The sequence below is a fragment of the Rhamphochromis sp. 'chilingali' genome (genome assembly GCF_963969265.1).
Source record: "Rhamphochromis sp. 'chilingali' genome assembly, chromosome: 1".
NCBI classification, from domain to species: Eukaryota; Metazoa; Chordata; class Actinopteri; order Cichliformes; family Cichlidae; genus Rhamphochromis; species Rhamphochromis sp. 'chilingali'.
This window is the reverse complement of record NC_137929.1, coordinates 22,149,830-22,171,626: the sequence shown is the minus strand read 5'-3', so window position 1 is coordinate 22,171,626 and position 21,797 is coordinate 22,149,830. Positions and strand designations below refer to the sequence as shown.

Below are 21,797 nucleotides of genomic sequence, written 5' to 3'. Positions count from 1 at the left end.
GCCCCATCTCTGTCCAATGAACACCCTCTCCACCTAACTTGCAGCACATAGTTGATCATATATAATTTGACCATATACACATAATTTGAGTCATTTATTGATTTTACTCCCCAACATCGAGCTATAAGAGTCAAAGCACATTTTGATTATTCGTCAATTTTATTAACTGCTTGTTCAAGGAAAGCCCAGAGACACAGCAGTGCATGCCTTATCCTCTGTCATGTGGTTGTGAAATACCTGTTTGTAGATGGATAAGATGCCAATTATAAGGAACACAGGGAAAGAGAACCCAGAGGAGACAAAGCAAAAGTCCAACATCTTTAATCGGAGGTTATGCAGATAGTGAAGCAAACAAACCAAGTGAGCAGTAAGCAAAAAGTGAAGATTAAAAATTAATTTAAAAAAAACAAATGAACAAGAAATGAACTAAAAATGTGATACAATTAAAAGTACAACAGGAAAATTGAAAATAAAAAGAATATCGAGGAGCAAAAGACACAAAAGAAAGAGAATATTCTGATAGTGTCATAATGGCCAAATGCGTTCTTTAGCTTCTAGTTGTTGTTACTGTAATTGTTGTTTAACAACAACAAACATTCAGTTTTATCTTAAGCCATGTCACTTTATTAATATTAATGTCAAAGGACGTTTAGTTGTTAGTGGGAAAAGATTAAAATCTCGATATTTTCCGCTTCAACACCTCACGCTCTCGTGAATAGCACGTTGCCGTCACCCAGGGACCGCTGTATGACCACGTGGTCCAGTTAGCCAATAAGAAGGCTTCCGGCAAACGCGCGCAACTTGATTCAGGAAGTACGTGTTTAAGATTTCAGCTCGTCTTCGTGTTTGAAAGAAATAGTTCACAAATCCACAAACCTCCTGTATGTTTGGATACTAAGGACAATAATTAATTGGAAAATGTCCGGTAGTACCGAGACAGCAAACATATCGTCGCTTGGGAAGGGTGACACTTTGCATCAACAGGGTAAGAAGACAAGTGGACTGCATATCTACTAGTAACCCTATATTGTAGCAATAACAGAAAGTAGATGTAATAAATTAACGTAGTTTAAAGTATTATCTATTAATGTATAAATAACGATGTTATTGTTAAATACGAAAGTAGGCTCTTTTAGCTTTATTTTCTTGCCAAATTTACTATTGTCCGTTTAGTTTGGCCGTCCTTAATTACTTCTCTGCATTTTGTGCCTTTCCCCTCAGTCCTCGCCTCCTTTCCACTGTGTCACATGACTGAAGAAGATCTGATCCAGAACCCGCAGTTTTGTAAACTCCTGGCCACTCTGGCACAGCATGTGGATCAAACCGGACTCACCGCTCCGCTGAAAACAGAGCTGGACAAGGTGTCTGTCGTTCCTGTTCCTATTTGTTCCTATTTGTTTTTATCAACACAGAAGTTAATCAGTGTAGAGTTTTAAAAAATAATTCAAACTGGGTCATGGAACAGTTTTTCTTGTATTTTTTTTGTCTTGTACTATTCAGAAATGAGGAGTCATAATTTGTCACACCTCTATGGAAATGAGATTTTAGTCCACTCATTATGATTCAATAAATAGTCTGTGACTTACTGACCTCTACTGGCGAGAACTAAGAATTGCAACAACATGGATCGACCCTTTCTCTGCTCAAGAGAACAGTCTTTTTTTAAAAAAAACTGAAAAATACTGCAATAAAAGAAGCTGTTTGTTTATTTATAGTTTTAAGAGAGCTAACTTAACCTCTGTGTCGTTTACCAGAGAAACAGATTATGTTCGAATAACCTGCTCACTGGCAAATTTTCTCCTGCAAAACCTGAAAAAGCTGTGTGGATAGCCAGACATGTAGTGAGCGCTACATGGACTAAACAGCTGGACTAAATGTATCTTACAATGGGTTTTGTGAATACAGGCTTCAGGCAGTCTGAATATGTTGTAACAATATTTCATTTCAAAAGCTTTATTTGCATTGGATTGGTCATCAGAAGCCACAGAGTCAGATTTTTACATGTAAAGTGGAAGTTTCAGGTTGGACTACAATGTTAAAATCACAGAAGTCTTTTATGTTTGGTCCATATTTGTATTACATTTTATTTTCATCTCCTATAACCTCGTCACGTAACAGGTGAACGATTGCATTTAAAAATGAAACTGAATTCAAATAGAGACCCTGATCTTTATTGACGGGGTTACCATTAATGCTTTGGTTTATTTTTCCAGCACCCATAAAGGTGCTTAATTCAAGATGGAGCGACTCATCGTTACCTAAGCCTGATCAGCTGTTCTCGACTCCAAATCTCAAAGGTTCCTGTCTCAGTGTTTAGGGTCTGGCTCCAAGTTTGTTAAGCCTTCTTTCTAGAACTGGGACAGGATCTGACCGATTTTGTGAGGTACTGTGTGAGTCCTTACATGTGTGAGTGTTTTGGGGTTTTTTTCCCAGGCTGAAAAGAAGCTGCAGATTCAGAAACTTCAATGGCTGCGCTCCGAGAGCCTGCACAGAGGGCTGCAGGAGATGATCCAGAACCACTGTGTCAGGAAGCACCATGCCACTGTACCCCCTGACCAGAACATGGTACATTTCACTTCTTTACACAGTTTAAAAGTGCATAAAGAGCTATCAGTGAGCTATGGACAGGCTAACAAGCATTCATTGTATGTTCTTTGTCAAATTTTGAGCAGATTTTCATCTCGCTGTACGGCTAAAACGACTTTATTGAATGTTTTTTATAGATAAACGGTCAGATAAAAGTTTATAGACAAAAGTTTATCACATGGAGTTTTTAATCGATTAGGAGACTCTTACTAATGATGATCTTAAAAAAAAATACATATAATAAAACAAATAATTTGCGTTTGTTCCTTTATAGTTCTATGAGACGATGGAGAGGTGTCTACTGGTGGCTCAGTGTGTCAGGCAGCTGGATCCCAGTAACACAACAAACCAGGACCAGCCGTCGGTCCTGGGCCTGACCCCCCAGCTCGTGATGGAGCTCATGCCTTCCGAGAAGGTGAATCATAAAATTCAGTACATGCAAGTTAAAATCTGTTTGGGATGTGCTGCATCTGTTTAGCGTAAACCCATAAAAACATGCACACCACCAGAACCGTTTGGGAAACTTCTTTTAATATTCCTTTTATTTTATTTTATTTTATTTTTTTTGATAATGAATTCAAACTACAAATGCTTTCCTCATGCCCACGCTGTATTTTCTTTACTAGAATGTACAAAGTCTGAAACAGGGTCTACCAAGACAGCTGGAGAAACATCTCAAAGAAAAGTGTCTGAGCCTTCTCTCTTACTATCAGCCTGAATGGGGTACAGCAGCTACAAACACTTTCACCACATGGCTTCATACCACGTCATTCTGTTCACTCGACACAACGACTAACCTGCTGTTTTGTGATTTCTTCTAGAGCATGAGAGCGAGGGTCTAAAGATGGCCAAGCTGTCTCATCTGTCAGCACAGCTGGACAAAGAGAAGAAAAGAGCAGAAAGTCTGAAGGAGACGTGCAGAGAAAACACGGTTCTTCTGCAGAGACAGACTGAGCTCTACCTCACTGTAAGGGAATGCTTTTAGTGGGGATATCGATCAGCAGTCCAGTCTATTTCATGCAGTTCTGTGTTTACTGTAACGCTATAATTTTACTAATGAATACCAGTATAGTGAATTACTATTCTTCAATTTAATTTTGTTACATTTTATTTCTCACATTAAATTTTTACTACAAAATTAAGAGAAAAAAAAGTAAGTTTTATGCTTTCATCAATCATCCCAGGCTCTTTCTTTGAGTGAGGGATTCAGCTCATTACATTAACACTGACAGTGGATTAGCAGACACCTGAAGCCAAAGTATTGGTATCTTATTAGAAGTGGAAAAAGCTGGATCCATGAATTCCTGCACCTGTGATTTTCTGCACACTGCATCATTCATCAAAATGCTCATTCTGACTTGACTAAGTGGTTATTATCCTGAGACCAACATTTATAAGGTATCCTTGAGGAAAAACTGCATCAGCCCATCATTGTCTGGTTCTGCTTTTTTATTTTGATGAAATTAAAATGTATTACAAAGTTCTGATATGAGCAAGTCACCACACCACATATAATTTTAAACTATTATATAAACAAACTTGAACCGCAGTCAGATTTGATAAAACATGGTTTTAAAATGCTCGGGTCAGAAAGCCAAAAACATGGGGCGCTAGTAGTAATAAGCAAGCTTGCAAGTCACAAAGTCACAGTGCTAACTAGCTTCTTTTTAAAGTGATAGCACTGCAAGCATGAATTGGTCGAGGCACTTGGGGAAGGGGGGGAATAAGGATATGCTTCGAGGAAATGTACTCACCACATTAAGCTGCATGAAATGCGTAAATGTGTTCTGTTTGCTTAGTCACTGTTTGCTCTTTTCATACACAGGAGCTGACAAAGTGCATTCAGCTTTTCCAGTCTTTCATCTTGAACCACAGGCTGAAGATCCAGACAGATCTGGAAAGGAAGAAATTGGATTACTTTGAAGGCAAATGTGAATTAATCTTGCAGAAGATAAAGTAAGCCGTTTTCAGTGCTTCAGTACATCAGACTTGGTTTCTATATAAGGCCATTTGCATTACTCTAACGCTCTCGTAAATCAGATAGTTGGACTGCATTTCGTACTAAGAATGTTTTAATCCAGTGCTGATAGTCCAGTCGTGACTCATAGTCAAAAATGAGATGCATTAACTATACACACATTCCTGTTTCTCATGTTCATTTTTAAAGGGCGGAGATGGTGGAAATCCAGCTGGATACATACACGCCTGACTCGATTTCTGCTCACAGAAAAATAAGGCAAGACTAAAATTCTTCTGTTGAAGCTACATTCTGACTGATCCCTTTGTCCAAACCTAACCAGCTCGTCGGATCTCATTTTCAGGGAGAAGCTGGAGTCTGAGCTGAAGGCGTGTAAAGCGGAAAAGCAGTCTGTCGAGTTAAAGCTGGCCTCCTTCGAGATCTTGGGCAAAGACTTTGAGGCGCTGGCTGAGGAGTACTGCAGATTACGGCAGGAGATGGAGATGAAGAACTGGGCACTGAAAGAATTCACCCAGTATAACGACTAAGTGAAGGGCATATCTGATGCTGACACATGCCAGCCTTGCCCTCATCCCGCTCTGGAATTCCACAGAATGACATGCTGGCTTTTAATTGTTGGACACTGTGGTGTGACGTGAATCAAATAAAGTTGGCTCTGAACATTGCTCTGTGGTCCCGCCGTGCCTTATTCACGCCACAGACACAAACTGTGGGCCTTTAGCCTGCAGTAACTTTGTAGCATGTCCATATTATTTCAGATAACAGGACTCCTGAAACATAAAACTGAACCGCTGCAGACTACAGGTGGCACTTCGTTTGCTGCAGTTTGTGGAATAGTCCACAGGGTGGCAGTGTACTATTAGCTTTACCTGGAGCCAGCTATCGCACCTGAAGGATGAGATTCGGTAACTGATAAACAACCTGTTTCACATCTTCGGAACAATGTTTTATAATCCAAGACATCAAATGAGCCAAATTCCTGCGTACTAATACTTCAGATGTCACAAGATGCGCTCTAATAAATATATATAAAGGGGACACATACTTAATTTATTCCCGGCATTCTTTAACTCTTATAGAGCAGTTTTGCACAGTTCAAAATAGTCCTTGTTTGTTTTATTCCTGACCTCGTCACAACCCCTTCTTAACTCCCTTCCTCCTCCATTTAAACCAAATTTCTTCCCATTGGCTGCCCCTCTGAAACAAAAGGTTTGATCAACAGATAGATAGATAGATAGATAGATAGATGACACACTGACAGTATGTTGGATATACAATAAAAACTAAAGATTAAACATCACAAAGTTCAAATTTTCAAAGAAACAAAGAAACAAACAGACAATTTGCTGTGGCGCTGTACCCTTGTTAAGTGGGTGGATGTGACCAGAAACATAACGTATACAGACATCAAACCATGGGCGTAACAATTCTGTGATGGGCCAGGGGAGGATATTTTTCTGGGCCCTTGCCCCCACGTTATACCACATTCTGTGTGTGTGTGTTTATATTTGGATGAAGGGGAAATGGTTATGTTTCAGTCTTCTATAATCATCTCTCAGAATTTCATCTGTTCAGCTTTGCACTCAGTACAGCCCTTGATAACACCACTAAAGTCTAAAGTCATCCTGATCTCTTCTCTCCTTCCTTCCTTTTCTGAGCACCGCTTTTTTTGTTCTTTTTGTGTGTCTTGATAAACATCATTAACAAAAACAAACTCCTCTATAAGATTCAAAAGAAAATTGTTGCACAGATAGCTGGTAGAGCTGACTTATGAGACGAATAATTATCAATTTGAAAATTCAGAATACGTTTTAATGACCAATAAATCACTGCGATTTCTAATTTCCACAATAAATAGTTAAAACAACAAAACACAGCTTTAAGCTTCTCATATATTTTGAAACTGATTTTGTTTTGTTTTTTGTTTTTGGAAGTCTTGATTGTTAATGTGCCTTTCTGTACATCACTTATTAAATCTCGTTTTTGTGATATTTTATTTATGGACTTCTACTTCTTTTTGTCGCTTATCCTAGTAATGTAAATGTCAGGCTTTTTTTTTTTCAAGAATAAGTAATACCTAAAAAGCCCACCTGTGACGCTAAAAAAAATGTAATAAACTCTCCAAATGCGACCTGTGTTTGCAGTCCTTGTATGTGGACCGTGTTATCATCTCACACTGACGATCTTTGAATCTGCTCTCCGCCGGGGCGGGAGAAACGGAAGTGGGTCCGAGTGAAGCATCTCACGCTGTCAGCCCCTCTTTGGTCTCCTTCCAGCATCATCAGCAGCAACGGTGGCAGCACCACCAGCAGCAACGGCCCCGCCTCGCGACGTGAACCGCTGGCTGGTTCACCTCCAGCACCGTCTCACATCTGGCTGTCAGGAAACAGCGCTGCCCGCCGCTCCGTCCGGTACCGCGGCATGCTCATATCCGAAGAAGAAGAGGAAGAGGATTTTTATTTATCTAAAAGGGGAGCGAAATGTCTGAGGTGCGAAAATTCACAAAGAGGCTGAGCAAACCCGGGACGGCCGCGGAAGTCAGACAGAGCGTGTCGGAGGCTGTGAGGACCACCGTGGACCTTGTGGTGAGCGGAGCTTTTTAAAGGCTGGCTGTGAACCGGTCATTTTAGCCACCAGGGATAATGTAACTCATAGCCGACCCCCTCCACCCCCCTCCACTCTGCCCTCCTCGGGGAGGATAAGCCTATACGGACTAGTCCTCCTTTCTAGGTGGCTGCTCTTCTTCCTGGACTTTTATGTCTGTTTTGTGAGTTTTCGCGCTCCGTCCGTGTCCTCATTATTACATCTTTCTGTAAAGCCCTGGTATGTCTGCATAACTGCCACTGCTGCAACCTGTGCAAAGGCTTATAAACCAGGGTCACTGTGGGAGCAGGTATGTGCTTTAAATCCACTCCACGTGGTGGCTTGGTTTTTCTAAACGGCCTTTATTTGAAATAAATAAATAAAATGACAGCGTCCTCTAGCACACACGCTTTCTCAGCTCTGTGCGGCTCCTTTTGTGTGCTGGCGGATGAAGAGCAGTGCCAGTTGGACAGCTGCAGCAGCATGGCTTCCCTGTCCTTGCCTTGGAGCAGTGTGTGTGTGTCTGGCTGTGAGTGCTCGCCTCTCTGTTTCTGCTGGAAATTGCTCACATTGTGCATAGAGAAGCCTGTCTCCGTAATTGCTTTTTATCACATTTGTCTCGATGGTTGTGCAAAGCAGAAGGTGTTCTTTGAATGAATGTCGATGCTGGTGGCTGTCATTGGGATTAGGCGCAGTGGCTTGAAATGAACAGCGTTTAGTATCCTGCTGATGCAGCATTTGTGTGTCAGGGGAAGGATTTTCATAACAGTAAATCGAAGGCGTGACATTTGTCTTGAAGTTAAACCACAGTGATGTCAGCGCAGCATTAACACTTGCCTAATAATGACTTGTTTTCTTTTTCTTTTAACAAAATGCATCTGCCAACTCATCCGCTTTGTGTTTGTGTGACTGCGGCTTCTTGCATCTTTTTCCTTTTAGTTCTAGGTTAGTTTGGATAAGAGATAAACTCTTGTTCCCCTTGAGATCAGTCTCATGATGCTCATCTTGAGTTGTGTGATGTAAGGCGTTTCCAAGTTTAAAAACCCTGTGATAAGGCACTGATTGTTTTTCTTTTTACAGAGGTGAGAGTGTTGTGTGGCTGTGTGTATGTCTACTGTTTCCTGTTTTAAGGTTGGGCTGCAGCTGAGAACAAATGCTGTTTTGTGGAGGGTGCATGGCCTGTGCTAATTTCACATGGGGATTCCCTTGGGCATGCTGTGACCAATGCATCCTCTGTGACTGTGTCTGCGGATTCATTCTTAGCTTAGTCTCAGGAGAGTTGGTCTTATAGGAAGAGGACTCTACTCCTGGGCCCCAACAGGAAAAAAATAACTATCTTATCAGTTTCTAAGGAGAATGTTGAATAAAACTTAAAGTTGGGCTATGATACTCATTACAGGCTCCATATTTTTATTCTTGCTAGATTAGATTTCTGTAATTCATTTCAAGTAATCAGTATTTCTGCTGGGCCTTGGGGAAGCCCCTCACTATCTGAAGCAAGTTGTTTTGATCTCTTCTCTAGAGTGCATAAGGCAAAAACAGTTTGTTCCTAAAGTAGTAGTAAATTCTCCAACCGTCTTGAAGAACATTCGGAGCTCTGCTGTGGTTATCGGTCGCTGTCGAAGTGTCGAAACACTGCATCAGTCATGTTGAGGTCTGGGTATTGGTACATCCATGACTTCTAGAGTTATTTTGTGAGATGGTATTGCATGGTGGATTAAAATCTAATAGTTCTTTTCTGCCTTCATAAATTCATCAATTTCGACGAGATCCCAAACACCAGTGAGTGAAATGCAGTCCCAAACCCTCATAAGAGCCTCTGCTGAGTTTTACACATGGCTGTAAAAACTCACTATTGGACTTTTCTCTTGAAGCCGTCTGACTTTTTCTCATCTCTTTAGAAGATCTGTTTTCACAGCTTGTTTGATTTTGAGCCTTGTGTAATTTGACGTACTCCAGCCTTTTCTCCCCATTTCCCTTCTCTAAGAGTGGCTTCATGACAGTCCCTCTTCTATTGAGATCATTGCTGATGATGTTTCAGCGAACACTGGATGAATCAACTGAAGGCCCAGATGTGTCTCTCAGGTCCTAAACAGGACATAGGACTTCCTGTTTCTTAAGGACATGACTTTCAGATACGGGTCGTCTGGTGTAAAAAACTTTTTAGTCCTGATACTTTTTCGCTTATCCTCCATTTGTCCACTTTCCTTCATTTTTTTAAGGACATACTGCAAACTATGTTGAAATATACCACGTTTTTGGCTAATAGGCTTTTGTTGGAATGGACGTACAAAAACTACAGTTTTATGTTTGTGTTATCTTTGATATTTTTCATAGATTCAACAAAAGAAATGGGAACAAATTCTATGTTTTTGCGACAGGCTGTAATTACCAACATTAAAATTGGCTCTTTGCTAAGCTGTCTGTGCAGACATCCCCTGATTAGGTACCTGTTTTATGCTTGAATGATTCATATGCCAGCGTTATCTGGGTTAACGAAGCAAACAAACAAAAAGCACCCAGGGTCCAAATCAAGACTTTAAGGATCTTCAGAAAGCTCAGAGAACTATCGGTCGAGACCAGTTTAAAAGATGCAACAGAATCTGGATCCTTGGAAGCCAAAGATTTTTGCACAGTGTTATATATGACATAAAACATAGAAAAACTAAAAGGAAACTACACAATGGAGAACATGTGGGTTTTTGTCTGGCCTTGAGCCAACTGTGTTCCATGGAAATTCCCATTAGAGATGTGTTAGTGGTTATTGGGCTTCCTGCTGTTCCTAGAAAGTCCTGCTATCAAATCCACATCTGTGTGTGTGTTTTGTTTTCTATTATATTAAATTGCTTTGAACCAATTGGACAATGATAACGTACCAATCCTAAAATTGAAACCGTGTGATTACCGCTCTGTGTTGTGCCGGTGTCTCTGGCGTTATTTAATCTGACTTGATAAACGTGAGTCCTGCTGTGTGTTCTCAGGTAATCTGATAACAAGTACACAGTGATTTATAATTTCAGAAAACAGCCACTGGGAGTTGCTGGGATCTGTGGTGTGTCTGTGGTTCACACATTTGCCTTTCATGCAAAAGTCCCCTGGTTTGAGACCAGGAGGAGTCATAAACCCAGCCTCAGGGGGTCAGAAGGTAGTGTGTCCCAGGTGTTGGTTGCAATGGATGAAAAAATAAGTCCAATATAAGGATCCATCTGCTGTAGTGCCCCACTGGGGAAATAAAGGAAGTGGGAAGTAGCTATAACAATGTTGGAATCCAGCTTTTTAAATGTGAAAATGAAATATCTTTGGATTTTGGACTAGTGGCACAGGAAGCCATCGATATATTGGCTGAATGTCGGTTTGGCAGATATGGGGGTTGATGACTCATGTCATTGTTTCTACAAATAAGGTAGCATTTTCCAAAGTCAGTGGCCATTTAATCTGTTGAAGAGTGAAGAGATTTTTTTAAAATCTATTTTATAAATGGAATTTTTTTTCCCCCTCGTAAAAAGAGATATTTGATTGGTCAAATTGAAAATTAATAGCCGAGCATCATCCTTCAGATGGATCCCATTCTAAGGGTCTTGGAGTGCATCTGATGGTAGTCCCAATAGGAGCATTGCTGCATATCCGCTAGCTCTCCAAGGACTGCAGGTTAGAGCAGCACGCCAGCTCCCAGCAGATCTCTGGAGCAAAAGAAGGAATTCTATTGCCAGCTGGCAATTAGCCTCCATTTGACTGCAGGGTGATAGACTCTGTGGGAAAGTGGCTAAATGATACCGAGCACTGCCGCAAAAGCCGTCAGACTGGAGAACCAGTCATAAGTGAAAACACAAAGTGGGAAGAGTCGGGCCTAGCTGATTGGCAGTGACTAAACTTTCAAAATAAATCGATTGTGGATGGCTAAAAAAGGAGGAAAAGATCCCTAAAAGTTGTTCCTAATTCCAAGTTTAATCGTTAGCAAGTTTTTATGTGTGGGAAATACTGTACAAAAAACAAAAGAATTGGTACTGGCATGTGATATGAGTCATATTGGTATTTTAAATATAGCTTTGTCATAATCAGGGTATCTAAATAAAACAAGATGCCTGAGTGCATCTTGTTTCCATGGATTGTTGTCAGATATTCTGTAGACAATCGATACAGAAATCTATAAATAAATAGATTCATTTATTAATAAATTCTATAGATATCCTGTAACCCATGACATTACGGAGAAAACAGAGAACAGAGACAGGTGTAACTAAGAACAGATATGCTTTTTTCTAGATTAAGTAAAGATTAAAGATCAAGTCGTTGTTTGTTTGTTTTTTTAAAGAGACAGGAAGTAAGAGAAAGATTAAGCAGACGTATGCCTGTGCGTCTCACTTACACACAGATTGGAGTACTTAGTGGGGTCAGCTGTGGGACAGTGGAGCTGCTTTATGCTGTATGTGACTCTAATGTCAGTGTGTGTATATACTGTGTAAGCTCCCCTCTTAAAAGTAATGAAATCCACTCGGTCACGCTGGAGTCGCGAGTGCCTTACATCTGCAGAACCATAATGGGACACAGACATCTGGAAATGCATGCTGCCCAACATCATCGTCATCATTGTAGTCCTATGGAGGCGGGCTGGGAGTTGTGCTTTGTACTCAGTGAATGTAGCTCACTGATAGCTGAGAGAAGTGAGTGTGTGTCCTAATTGGAGGTGGCAACAGTTTAAAGAGCCTCGACTGCTTTCAAGCTACACCCAAGTGTTGCGCTACATCCCTTTGATTGTTTTCAGCTCTCTTTGTGCCTCTCTGTTTCTCAATCAGTGACACCGCCTGTGGCTGCAAAGCTTCTTCAGTAAAAGCAGAACTTGCTCCTTCACAACTTGCTTCCTCTTACTCCCTCCTTCTGTCTGTAACGTGATCACCGTTGCAGTGGAGGCAGTGCGTGCTGCCGAGCCTGTCACCTCTGACTTGTAGCGCTGCGGTTCAGGCTTGTTGCACATGACAGGAAGCAGAGCTGCTGTGTTGGGTGCAGGGGCGGTGCACAGCCATATGTAATGGTTTTACCAGACTTGTAGGTGTTGTTTTGCTGCCGCCGGGTCTGCATGTAAAATGATAGCACAGATGCTACATAGCAGCATAAATAGGAAAATACTTAAATCCACATAGCACAAGTACCATTAGGGTCAGGAAGTTTTTATTTAAATTAGTGGTTTAAAAAATGCGAGACACAGGGTTTGTGTGGACTGCCAAGAAAGTCAGGCTCTGGTGGAAAATTGTGGAGGAACATGTACATGTACCACACTTCTTTCACAGGCTAAATTACTGGTTACTTACAAAAGGGAGAACTTTCTCTTCATTTATGGCTCATGCACAGATGCCACCATATTCAAGAAGCCGACATGCACTCCTGAAACATGCACCCTGATTTGAAGATTTAGGGTTTTGGAGAAAACGAAAAGCATTTGTTTTGGTTTAAAATGAAATAAAATTGATCAAAATGGCAATAATTACCATGTTAAAACTCAAACTGACTGTGTTAGCACATCTGAAATTATTTCTGTACAACTTTATTTGTACAGCAAATTTGAAAACACAGAATTACAAAGTGCTTCATGGTATCAATAAAAGCCAAATGTTAAAGATTAGAATACATGTTCCAGCATACAGACACACAATCAGCTGTAGGGTAACAGATTCATTCATAAATAGGTGTAAACTGTGGCCCAAAACAAGGGGAAAAGATTAAGGTAAAGCAAACCTGTAAAAATGTGTTTTCAGCAGCAGTTTGAAACAAACGTTCAAAGTTTAAGATCTGATTCTAAAGTAAGAGCGTGGAAGTGTTAGGAGAGCTGGATCAGATGATTTGTGACGCTGGCTGCAGTGATAGAGTCTCAGTAGCGCTCATGTATAACAGGAGCCTGTCCAAAGTGGATGTAGCTAGTTGTTTGTCTGGAGCATCATCTTTAGTTTCTTTAAAAATAAAGTTAATAAAGTTATCATTTGAGCCTGGAGTCATCTATTACAAGTCTTACCTCGGGGTCTCCCACTTTCCCCTCTGTTCTAGTTAGAGCTAGTCTGCAAATCTGTGAACACATTTGGATGGATTTTCTGAGCTCAGCTCTTTGAACAAGCAAACAAGCAGAGCTCTTATTTTTTGCCTTTTCACTTTTCTTTAAAAAAACAAAAAATAAACAAAGTGCAAAGTGGTCCCACACCTTTTACTTAACTAAACTGAAGAAGCCTGCACTTGTCTAAATCCAGCGCACTTTCGAAAATTGTAATATGCCCCAAAATATCCAATATGTCAGGAAGAAATTTGAGGAAACGATACAAAAAAACAGCTGGCATTTTGGTTTTGAGCTTCAACTTTACTTTTTCACACACTGTAAAAATACAGCCTAAATAGGGAGTGTATAGCAATATATGAGATGTTGCTGAAGACATATATATTTTTTCAAAGTGAGCAAAATATGTTTTAAGGCTCTTTTCATGCAATCAAAGGGGTGAATGCTATATTTGATCATAAAGCTGGATATTTCCAAAAGGCCTATGTGAGAGCTTGGATCCAGCCGGAATAATTGCACAGGTAAACAATCCTAATGATAGGCTTAACCTAAAGTGAAGAGAGAGGGGGGCAAGCAGGAGCCAAACTACTGCCTTTCTGTTGCAATAGAAGCACAAAGCTCTAATCTCAGCTACATGAATGGAAATATGACAGAGTACAAGGTGGAAAATCGCTCAGTCAGTCTCTTCCAGCTGCAAAGCTCAGTCAGCTCTTTACAACCTCGGCTCCTTAGATTCCTCACTGCGTCTGCCCACTAAGCGTGTATCAGACTATGTAGCAGCGGCTCACTAATGGGGCACAGACGCTGATCAAATCCATACAGTCTGATTGCCTCCAAGCAGCGTGGTGTCGCTGAGCCAGAGCCTTGTCGGGCTAAGCTTTTCATCACTTTTCTCTCTGCTTAACTTGAGCTTAAAATGGAACTTTGTTGGAATTAATTTTCAATCCTTCCAAGTGGGCTAGATTTATATGTGAGATCACATTCTGACCCAGTTGTGGAAAGCTACAGTGAACAGAGGCTGCATGCCTCTTTAAGACACCGTGGAAAGGCCCATTTGTTGTCATCTACTTCTCTATGAAACTTAAAACAGGAAGTCGTGATAGTTTGTTGTGGTATTTGGTTGAACTTGCTTTTTTTTAGTTTCATTATGTCTCTGTCAAGCTTTATCAGACTTCATGAATCGATGAAGTTGTTGCCTTTGCTACCCTTTCAGTCCTTACCTGAGACTTTATCTTCAGTTTCTTCCTTTTTGGTCATCTTTTGCTTTATTTCCCTCCCATCAGCCCACATTTCTCCCAGCAGCTGTTTTCCTGCACTGTGACAGCCCTCTGAACCTTGTGGTTGTGTCTTTAATCTCTTGTGGCTCTGCTGAAGCATGGGTGGTGAGGAGTTCCAGAGGTGAACACTCATTAGCTGCTTTCAAACAGCAGGGGTGTGCAGGGCCCACCAGAACCACAGAAAAGACAAACATAATTGGCGCATGAGATCAAAATGAAAAGAAAAAAAGTTTATTTGAAATGACATGTGTTGGTGTCCTTTCCTTCCTCCCCCTTCAGGAGCAGCCAAAGATCATTGAACCGCTCGACTATGAGGCTGTGGTGTTTCAGAGAAAGGCTCAGATCCACAGTGACCCCCACAGAGACCTGCTGCTCTGCCCTGTGGATGATGTCTCGGTGAGTCCACGCCATCAGAATAACCATGTGTCAGCTATTTTTTATAACAGGTGTAAACTGTTATTTTGTATAGATTTCTTCTGTAATCTGCAACAGTTCTGTTTATTGTGCTACATGGAATATAAGCTTTAGATCTACAATATTGTCAGGTGCTTAGTTGTTATTATGCTCTTAGTTTAGTATCCTTATCAGTTTATTTCTTATTATCACAGGTGGCCCATTGCTAGCTAAACTTGAACCCTGTTTTGGGCCCCAAAACCACGTTACACCGTTAAAATAGCAAAAATCCAAGGACTATATGACATTAATTACCATTGTAACACTTTAAAAAGTAACAATTTGAACATAGTTACTTTTTAAAGTAAATTTTTTGAATCTCAAGTCATTCCTGTTATTTCAAGAGTTACACTAGTATTCTCCCAGAAGGTTAAAGTTAAAGGAAGTGCTCATTTGCAATATAAACTAGTGCAGGGCTTAACCCGTCACATATGTTGCCTCTGTCTTTGGCTCCGTCTACGGCCTGTGATTTATGGATCTTTTACAAATATGTTACGCTCAAAGCACCTGCGCTGAAATTTCCACAGTAAACAGCCAAAATCAGCTGCTTTTTCAGTCTGTCCGAGTCAAAGAGCTGTGAACTATTACTTTCCAAAGGACGTTTTCCCATCATTAATCACTGAACATCCTCAAAACACTAGGCCCAGTTATTCACGGCTGAGTCCAGCTCTCACATACGGTCCAGTCAGGTATTTATTGCTGTTGCTTCAGACACATGTGGTTTTGTTCTAGTGGTGCATCTGTTTGTGTCGACTCTTCTCCTTCGTACTGAGAGAATTTGTTTCTTTGTATATTTGTCTTCTGTTTTCTCTCATTCTCTTTTCCCGTGTTTGATGTTATGAGAAATATCTCCATCATGCACCATGCATGTGAATCCACATGTGGCTCATTTTGTGTTTGCATGCGTACAGGAGTCTCAGATCTCCCGGCAGAGGAGGACCGTTGTTCCCTCTGTGCCCCAGAATGCCGAGCGGGAGGCTAGGAGTCTGTTTGCCAAAGAGGTACCACAGTTATTTTGCATTATATTATCATATAGTCATTAAATACAGTCTGCTCAGTAAAGAATACGAGTAAAAATGATCAACAAAACAGGCTGTGTCTTGATGATTTCACACCAGCCTGCATGATACTGACCCTGACGTGTTCCTTGGGAGCTCATAAAGAAACGGGAGTACTCACCGTCCAGTCGTAAACACGAGCTACGCTGATGAAATATTGTATTAGCAATGAAAAACAGACTTCTCTGGCACGATGCAGTCATACACTGCTGCTCTACCAGGCTTTAAATCTGTGTTCATCTGCCAGCCGTCATGACTGCGATGTAGCACGGAAACAACTGTCATAGGGGCAGTTAAAACAGACTCTGGGCTTGCTCAGCATTTATTGAACAAAGATCCATTCAGATGACTTGCAGGAGACTTTTTGCTTGCAGTTCTATGCTGAATTAAAAACACAAAAAGTCCACTTAAAAGTATCTGATGCTTTGCAGACTTGTATTTTGAGTTCATGAAAAATGATCGAAGTTGATTCGTCACCCCAAAATCCTCCTCCGTGATTTACAGTCATTAAAAAAAGGTCTGCTTGCTGGTATGGCTCGCTTTTTCCATTTGAACGTATCCACTGCTAATCCAGCTCTCTGTGTTCTGCAGTGCATTAAGATGTACAACACTGACTGGCACGTAATCAACTACAAATACGAGGCTTATTCTGGAGACTTCCGCATGTTGCCGAGGTAAGGAACATGAGACAGAAATGAGTGGAATAAACTGAAAATGTAGTTTGGATATATGGGAAAACATACAGGCTAAAATAAGGTAAAACAGCCAGATGTGTAACATGCAGCGGATTTCCTCAGCTGGATCAATGTGTTAGTGCAGCTCTGATGTTCAGCCAGATGTTCCTCCACACAGCAGGTGCAGTCCAGATGTAAAGAATTTATTTCCATGGTGATAAATCTTACTGAGGAAATGACTTTATCACTGCAACCATGAATTTTGAGAAGTATTTTTGAACATAAAAAATACATGAAGGAGGCTGTAATCTGATCTAGCGTTACAAACAAGAAAGACATAAAGAACCCAGATATGTGACGTAGCTGTCAGCAGAGGGGGAGAAGGCCAGCTTCATCCATTCACCCTCTGTTTTGTGTTTTTAAAGCAAAGGCCTGAAGACGGACAAACTGCCAGCTCATGTGTTTGAAATCGATGAAGACGCCAAAGACGAGGTGAGTAGAGCGGCCTGAGCGTGGTTAGATCACAGACGTCGTTCCCTACAGGGAGGAGGAATGATAGGCTATTGACTCACTGGGCCCTTTATGGACACATTGTGTCGCGTGCACGTGCACAGCTTTTAGTGCTCTTCTATAAATCTTGCTTAGAATTTCAAAGCCTTCTGCTCAGCGAAGCAGGTATTACCCGTGTCTTGCATGTTCCGGCTTGTCGTTCGACCCCTTCTTAGACTGACTGCAGGCCAGTGAAACCAGAACCCTTATAGTTTCTATAAATAGCTCTCATCAACCCTCCTCCCCCTGCTACCCTCAGGCCGGATGCAGATAAACTTAGACAGAGGAAATTTAACTGAAGGCAAGTAAATGCTGCTGCTCTGCTGGCTGCACAGGGAGGGTAGCTCAGGCTTCTGTTATTTTATCTCTGCATCTTTGTGCATCCATGTTTTGATAAGATGATAAGAATAGTAGCACCTTTTTACAGACCTGCCAGTTTATGGGTTAATAGCACTCAGTCAGTAGATGATAATAGCAGGTATAGACTTGAGTCGCAGCTGTCAGCAGGACAACGAGAGCTGTGTGTCAGAGAAGGTACAAGAACCCTTCTTGCTCTGTGTTATGATTTCTGCATGTTGTATTCCTTCGAGTGGCCCGATGCATTACCATTATGTGTGTGTGCGTTTGTGTGTATGAGCGTGATCATTAACAGATTTGTTTTCTGTGGTGGTGATGAACAGTCCCATGATATTTACTGGTTGAGATGGAGATGTTACACTGACAGGACAAAGCCTGAATTATGATGAACTGCTTCATGGGATCCCAAAGAAATTCTCCCCATACACTGATTTATGTTCATGCTTTCTCACTGACAAAGTTAATACAGCTCTGCTCTAATTAACAAACAGTTCTCACAACCACAGGAAAAAATAATTGCTTCTTCATGGCAGAAAATACTACAAACAACGATATTAACGTGAGTTGAACGCAGTAATGAAATCCGTCTTTGCTGATTGCCAAGTGTTTGTGTTTGTGTGTCAGGACTCGGCATCGCTGTGCTCCCAGAGGGGAGGCATCTTGAAGCAGGGCTGGCTTCAGAAAGCCAACATCAATAGCAGCCTGTCTGTCTCCATGAGGGTGAGTCAGCACCAGACCTCCTGTCTGTTATCACAGCATAACAGCAACAAGTGAAACAACACAAACATGTAGAGGTCAGAATAGGAGCGTAGCTGCAGCTGCAATTTGTAATGCTGGAAAAATGATACACCGTTAAAGCTGCATCGATGTACGTGACTTTATCCTGTAACACCGTCCCACCCAGCATAAACCCTCACTTTCACAGTCCTGAATAATCAGCCCACATCATTTTACTTTCCCAGTGAAATTGCTGCTACTGTGAACCAGTGCTATATGGATAAAGTTAAACTGAATTGAACTGAGAATGTTTTGAATGTCCAGGATCGTGCAAATAAGTTCAGCATGCAACATATGAGACGTAGCGCCATGAGAAACATACAAACCCAACTCTGAAAATGTTGGGGTGGTATGTAAAATGTAAATAAAAACAGACTGTAATGATTTGCACATGAATCTGTCATTTATGAACAAAGGAACGCAGAGTTGGAGATAATTTATATGAATTTAAGGACTGGGACCACGCTTCAATGCATGCCCCTTCCAGTTCTCTCTCTACATACAACCCCTGTTTGTTCTCTTTTTCGTGCCCCTCCCTCTCTTTTTCAATTCATTCACTTCTCATTAATACATGAGAAATACTCTGAGGCTTTCCCCAAACCGCATCCTTAATTTGTGTACAAGCTGTCTGCCATTATCTACTAGAAATGCTGTCTAACCTAAATGAGGATATGGTCTCAGATAGTGAAAGTATATAAACTGTTGGAACTGATAAACTGTACCATTTTAAGAATAATATTTGCTAATTTGGAATTTGATAACAGCAACTCATCTCCAAAGTTGGGACAGTAACAACAAAAGGCTGTTGCTGAAAGACACAGCTGTATAACTTGCAGTATCCAGTGTATTTGCCCTCATTCTGGAATTTTAACTACATTAGGAAGGCAGCACATGAGCTTGAAGTCACATGTCATAGTGTCATATTTCTGCTGTCATGAGTTGTCAGATGAGTCATATGAGATGTGCTCTGGATTGCAGGTGTTCAAGAGGAGGTACTTCTACTTGTCTCAGCTCCCCGATGGCTCCTACATCCTCAACTCTTATAAGGATGAGAAAAACTGCAAGGAAACCAAAGGATCCATCTACCTGGACTCCTGTATAGATGTCATCCAGGTAGACTCAGTACAATTAGGATCCCAGCAGCAGTGGATAAAGCTGTTTTCTCTGTTGTGACCATGTTGGTGTGCTTAATTAAACTCACTGTGTTTATTTCCCTCGTGCGCTCTCTGCGAGGTTTCAGAACTTGGCACGAGCTCCCACCCTCGTGAAATTCAGCGTGTTTCTGTGTCTTACTTTCCCTTGGGGGCTTTTGGCTGCTTTAATTGGGCAGATCTGCTGCATTCCAGTGACTTGGGCAGAAACGTCAGCTTCTAGCAGATTATGAAGAGCTGTTGCTGGCTCATGGCACAGCCTAGTACCTTGATTGCTCCTCAGGCAGAGCTGACCTGGCTGAGAAAGCAGCCAGGAAGCTTTCAGTTTAATGAGCACGCTCAGAATATGAATGGAGGGAGTGAGGGAGTTCATTCTGGCTCACGGATTTAATGAGGAAGCTTGAGTTTAGCATGGAAATCAGGTTTTGTTTGGTCATGGCCGAATAGCATTGACTCTCAGTTTGTTTCTGAATTTAAGTTGAGATTCTTCTGATTACATTTGATTCCCTACGCTGTGCTTTTAACGGCTTATTTAGTTGTACCAAAGATCCTGTAATTCTCATCAGTTTCCACCTGTTAGTCAAAAATCAGTCAAATATGATGTTTCTTCCTCAGAGTCCCAAGATGCGGCGGAATGGCTTTGAGCTTAAGATGCAAGACCGCTATAGCCACTTCCTGGCTGCAGACAGTGAGGCAGAGATGGAGGAATGGGTGGCCACACTGAAACAGGCTCTGCAGAGCAGCACAGAGGCTGGCCAGGACAGGAGGAACGGTGCTGAGTCGCTGGACTGTGTCCTTGGTGAGCTGTTCTACCAAACTTTGAGCAGTTACATGTCCACATTATCTTTCAGTCAACATAGTACTTATAGTCTTATTTAAAGGTTTCTATAGTTTCATAGTCAGTTTACTTTAAACACTGATTCTAACCACGGGCCTATCATGTTTTTTTCCATTGGTTTCCACGTTACAGTCACACATATGCAATTAGCAGGCGGACTCCTTCACCTGTAGCCCCTGAGACAATAACATGCTAGTATATCAGCTAACTGAGGAACAATGGAGTTTGTGTATACAGGACAGTGCAACAACCTTGAGCCACCGCTCACTTCTATTCAAGTGGACTTGAATAATGGTTCTCAAGACTTTCTGAAGGTCCTTCAAAGTCTTTCTTGGACTCAATCCTGAACATTGTCAGAGGAGTATTTTTTTTGTTAAGTCATTTACACGGACGTGTGAATCGATCAACCATAAAAAAGACACTTAGGATAAGTAAATGTGTCTACATAGAGCAGACAGAGGGAAATAAACATTTTAAAATTGTATCTTTAGGCACTTTGTTGCAAAAACAACAAATGTATTCCCATTTGTTTTGTTAAATCTACGAGAAGTGCCAAAGATAACACGATGACAGGCATAAAATACTAGTTTTGAACCAAGATGATATCAAAAGAGCTATTAGCCAAAAACTTGGCATAATATAATTTCCTTAGGGATTAATAAAGTATTCTGATTCTGATATTACTGAATGGTGTGGAAAGAAAGAAAACTGAGGAAACTAGATAAGAGGAGAACAAAAGAAGTATTAGCATTAAGGGAGGGAAGCTTTATAGGGACTTGTAGTGTGCATGGTTCTTGGTGAACAGGCATTCATGTGGATTACATGTACTGATGTCTGGTTATTGTCCTTTTCCTCTCAGATGATGACACGGCCAGCCAAGGTAAAGGCGAGAGCATGCTGGAGAACTCGGGGAGGAGCTTGCACACTGAACTCATCAAGGTATGAAGGAATGATAGATGATTAATGAAGCTGCGTTAGTTGGGCCAGACTTACCAAGTGGGTCAAATTAGTGTGAAGCTGCAGAAATGTGCTGAAGGGAGTGGAAAGTTCTGTGGCTATTAACACCGCGCTAATTTATGAACACAGACCCAGACGGGTCTTTTCAGTAACCATCAGCAAATTCTACACAGAGCTGCTCTCTGCAAACAGCCATGCATGTGTTAAAATATAAGGGTGAAGTCCTCCATTAGAAACTAAAGGGGGTTTGTCACCCTATCAACCTTTAGCATAACATAAAACAACAACAAAAAAAGAAGTGTGCAAACTTTAAGGCATTAAATTCAACTAAATGTACATCTCGTTTTTGCATGTGTTCTTTGTGATGCTGCAGATATCTGCAAAAATCAAAGGAGAACAGTCTGACTCACAGCCACCTGTGGGCTACAGCTACAGATGCATAATCCTGAATACAGATCAGTGGTTTGTTAAATCACACTGTGGCGCTTTAGTAAATGACATAATAAGAAAGCATATGAGATG

At 41.1% G+C, this 21,797-nt stretch overlaps 2 protein-coding genes across 4 annotated transcripts in view; both read left to right on the top strand.

Moving 5' to 3' along the window:
* The first annotated feature begins 773 nt into the window (after positions 1-773).
* On the top strand, positions 774-5,229 carry haus4 (HAUS augmin-like complex, subunit 4). The gene is made up of 9 exons (XM_080900173.1): positions 774-985; positions 1,222-1,361; positions 2,434-2,565; positions 2,861-3,001; positions 3,213-3,309; positions 3,408-3,553; positions 4,412-4,542; positions 4,754-4,822; positions 4,908-5,229. Exons 1-9 carry the CDS (start codon positions 919-921, stop codon positions 5,089-5,091), a joined length of 1,107 nt encoding a protein of 368 aa, XP_080756299.1. The 5' UTR covers positions 774-918; the 3' UTR covers positions 5,092-5,229.
* A 1,602-nt stretch (positions 5,230-6,831) lies between these two features.
* Positions 6,832-21,797, top strand: part of dock11 (dedicator of cytokinesis 11) — a 79,611-nt gene continuing 64,645 nt past the window's right edge. For all 3 annotated transcript variants that reach the window (XM_080906108.1, XM_080906107.1, XM_080906109.1), the window contains exons 1-9: positions 6,832-7,149; positions 14,741-14,857; positions 15,826-15,915; positions 16,564-16,646; positions 17,072-17,138; positions 18,177-18,272; positions 19,308-19,442; positions 20,096-20,279; positions 21,178-21,257. In XM_080906108.1, the coding sequence (XP_080762234.1) occupies positions 7,045-7,149; positions 14,741-14,857; positions 15,826-15,915; positions 16,564-16,646; positions 17,072-17,138; positions 18,177-18,272; positions 19,308-19,442; positions 20,096-20,279; positions 21,178-21,257 (957 nt within the window). In that variant the 5' untranslated portion in view covers positions 6,832-7,044. The remainder of the gene's footprint in view (positions 7,150-14,740; positions 14,858-15,825; positions 15,916-16,563; positions 16,647-17,071; positions 17,139-18,176; positions 18,273-19,307; positions 19,443-20,095; positions 20,280-21,177; positions 21,258-21,797) is intronic.

Bases quoted from the DNA above. Each gene is read 5' to 3' on its own strand.
- haus4 (XM_080900173.1), top strand. From the start codon at position 919: ATGTCCGGTAGTACCGAGACAGCAAACATATCGTCGCTTGGGAAGGGT. The intron at 986-1,221 runs GTAAGAAGACAA...CTTTCCCCTCAG, and splicing joins TGACACTTTGCATCAACAGG to TCCTCGCCTCCTTTCCACTG. The intron at 1,362-2,433 runs GTGTCTGTCGTT...TTTTTTTCCCAG, and splicing joins TGAAAACAGAGCTGGACAAG to GCTGAAAAGAAGCTGCAGAT.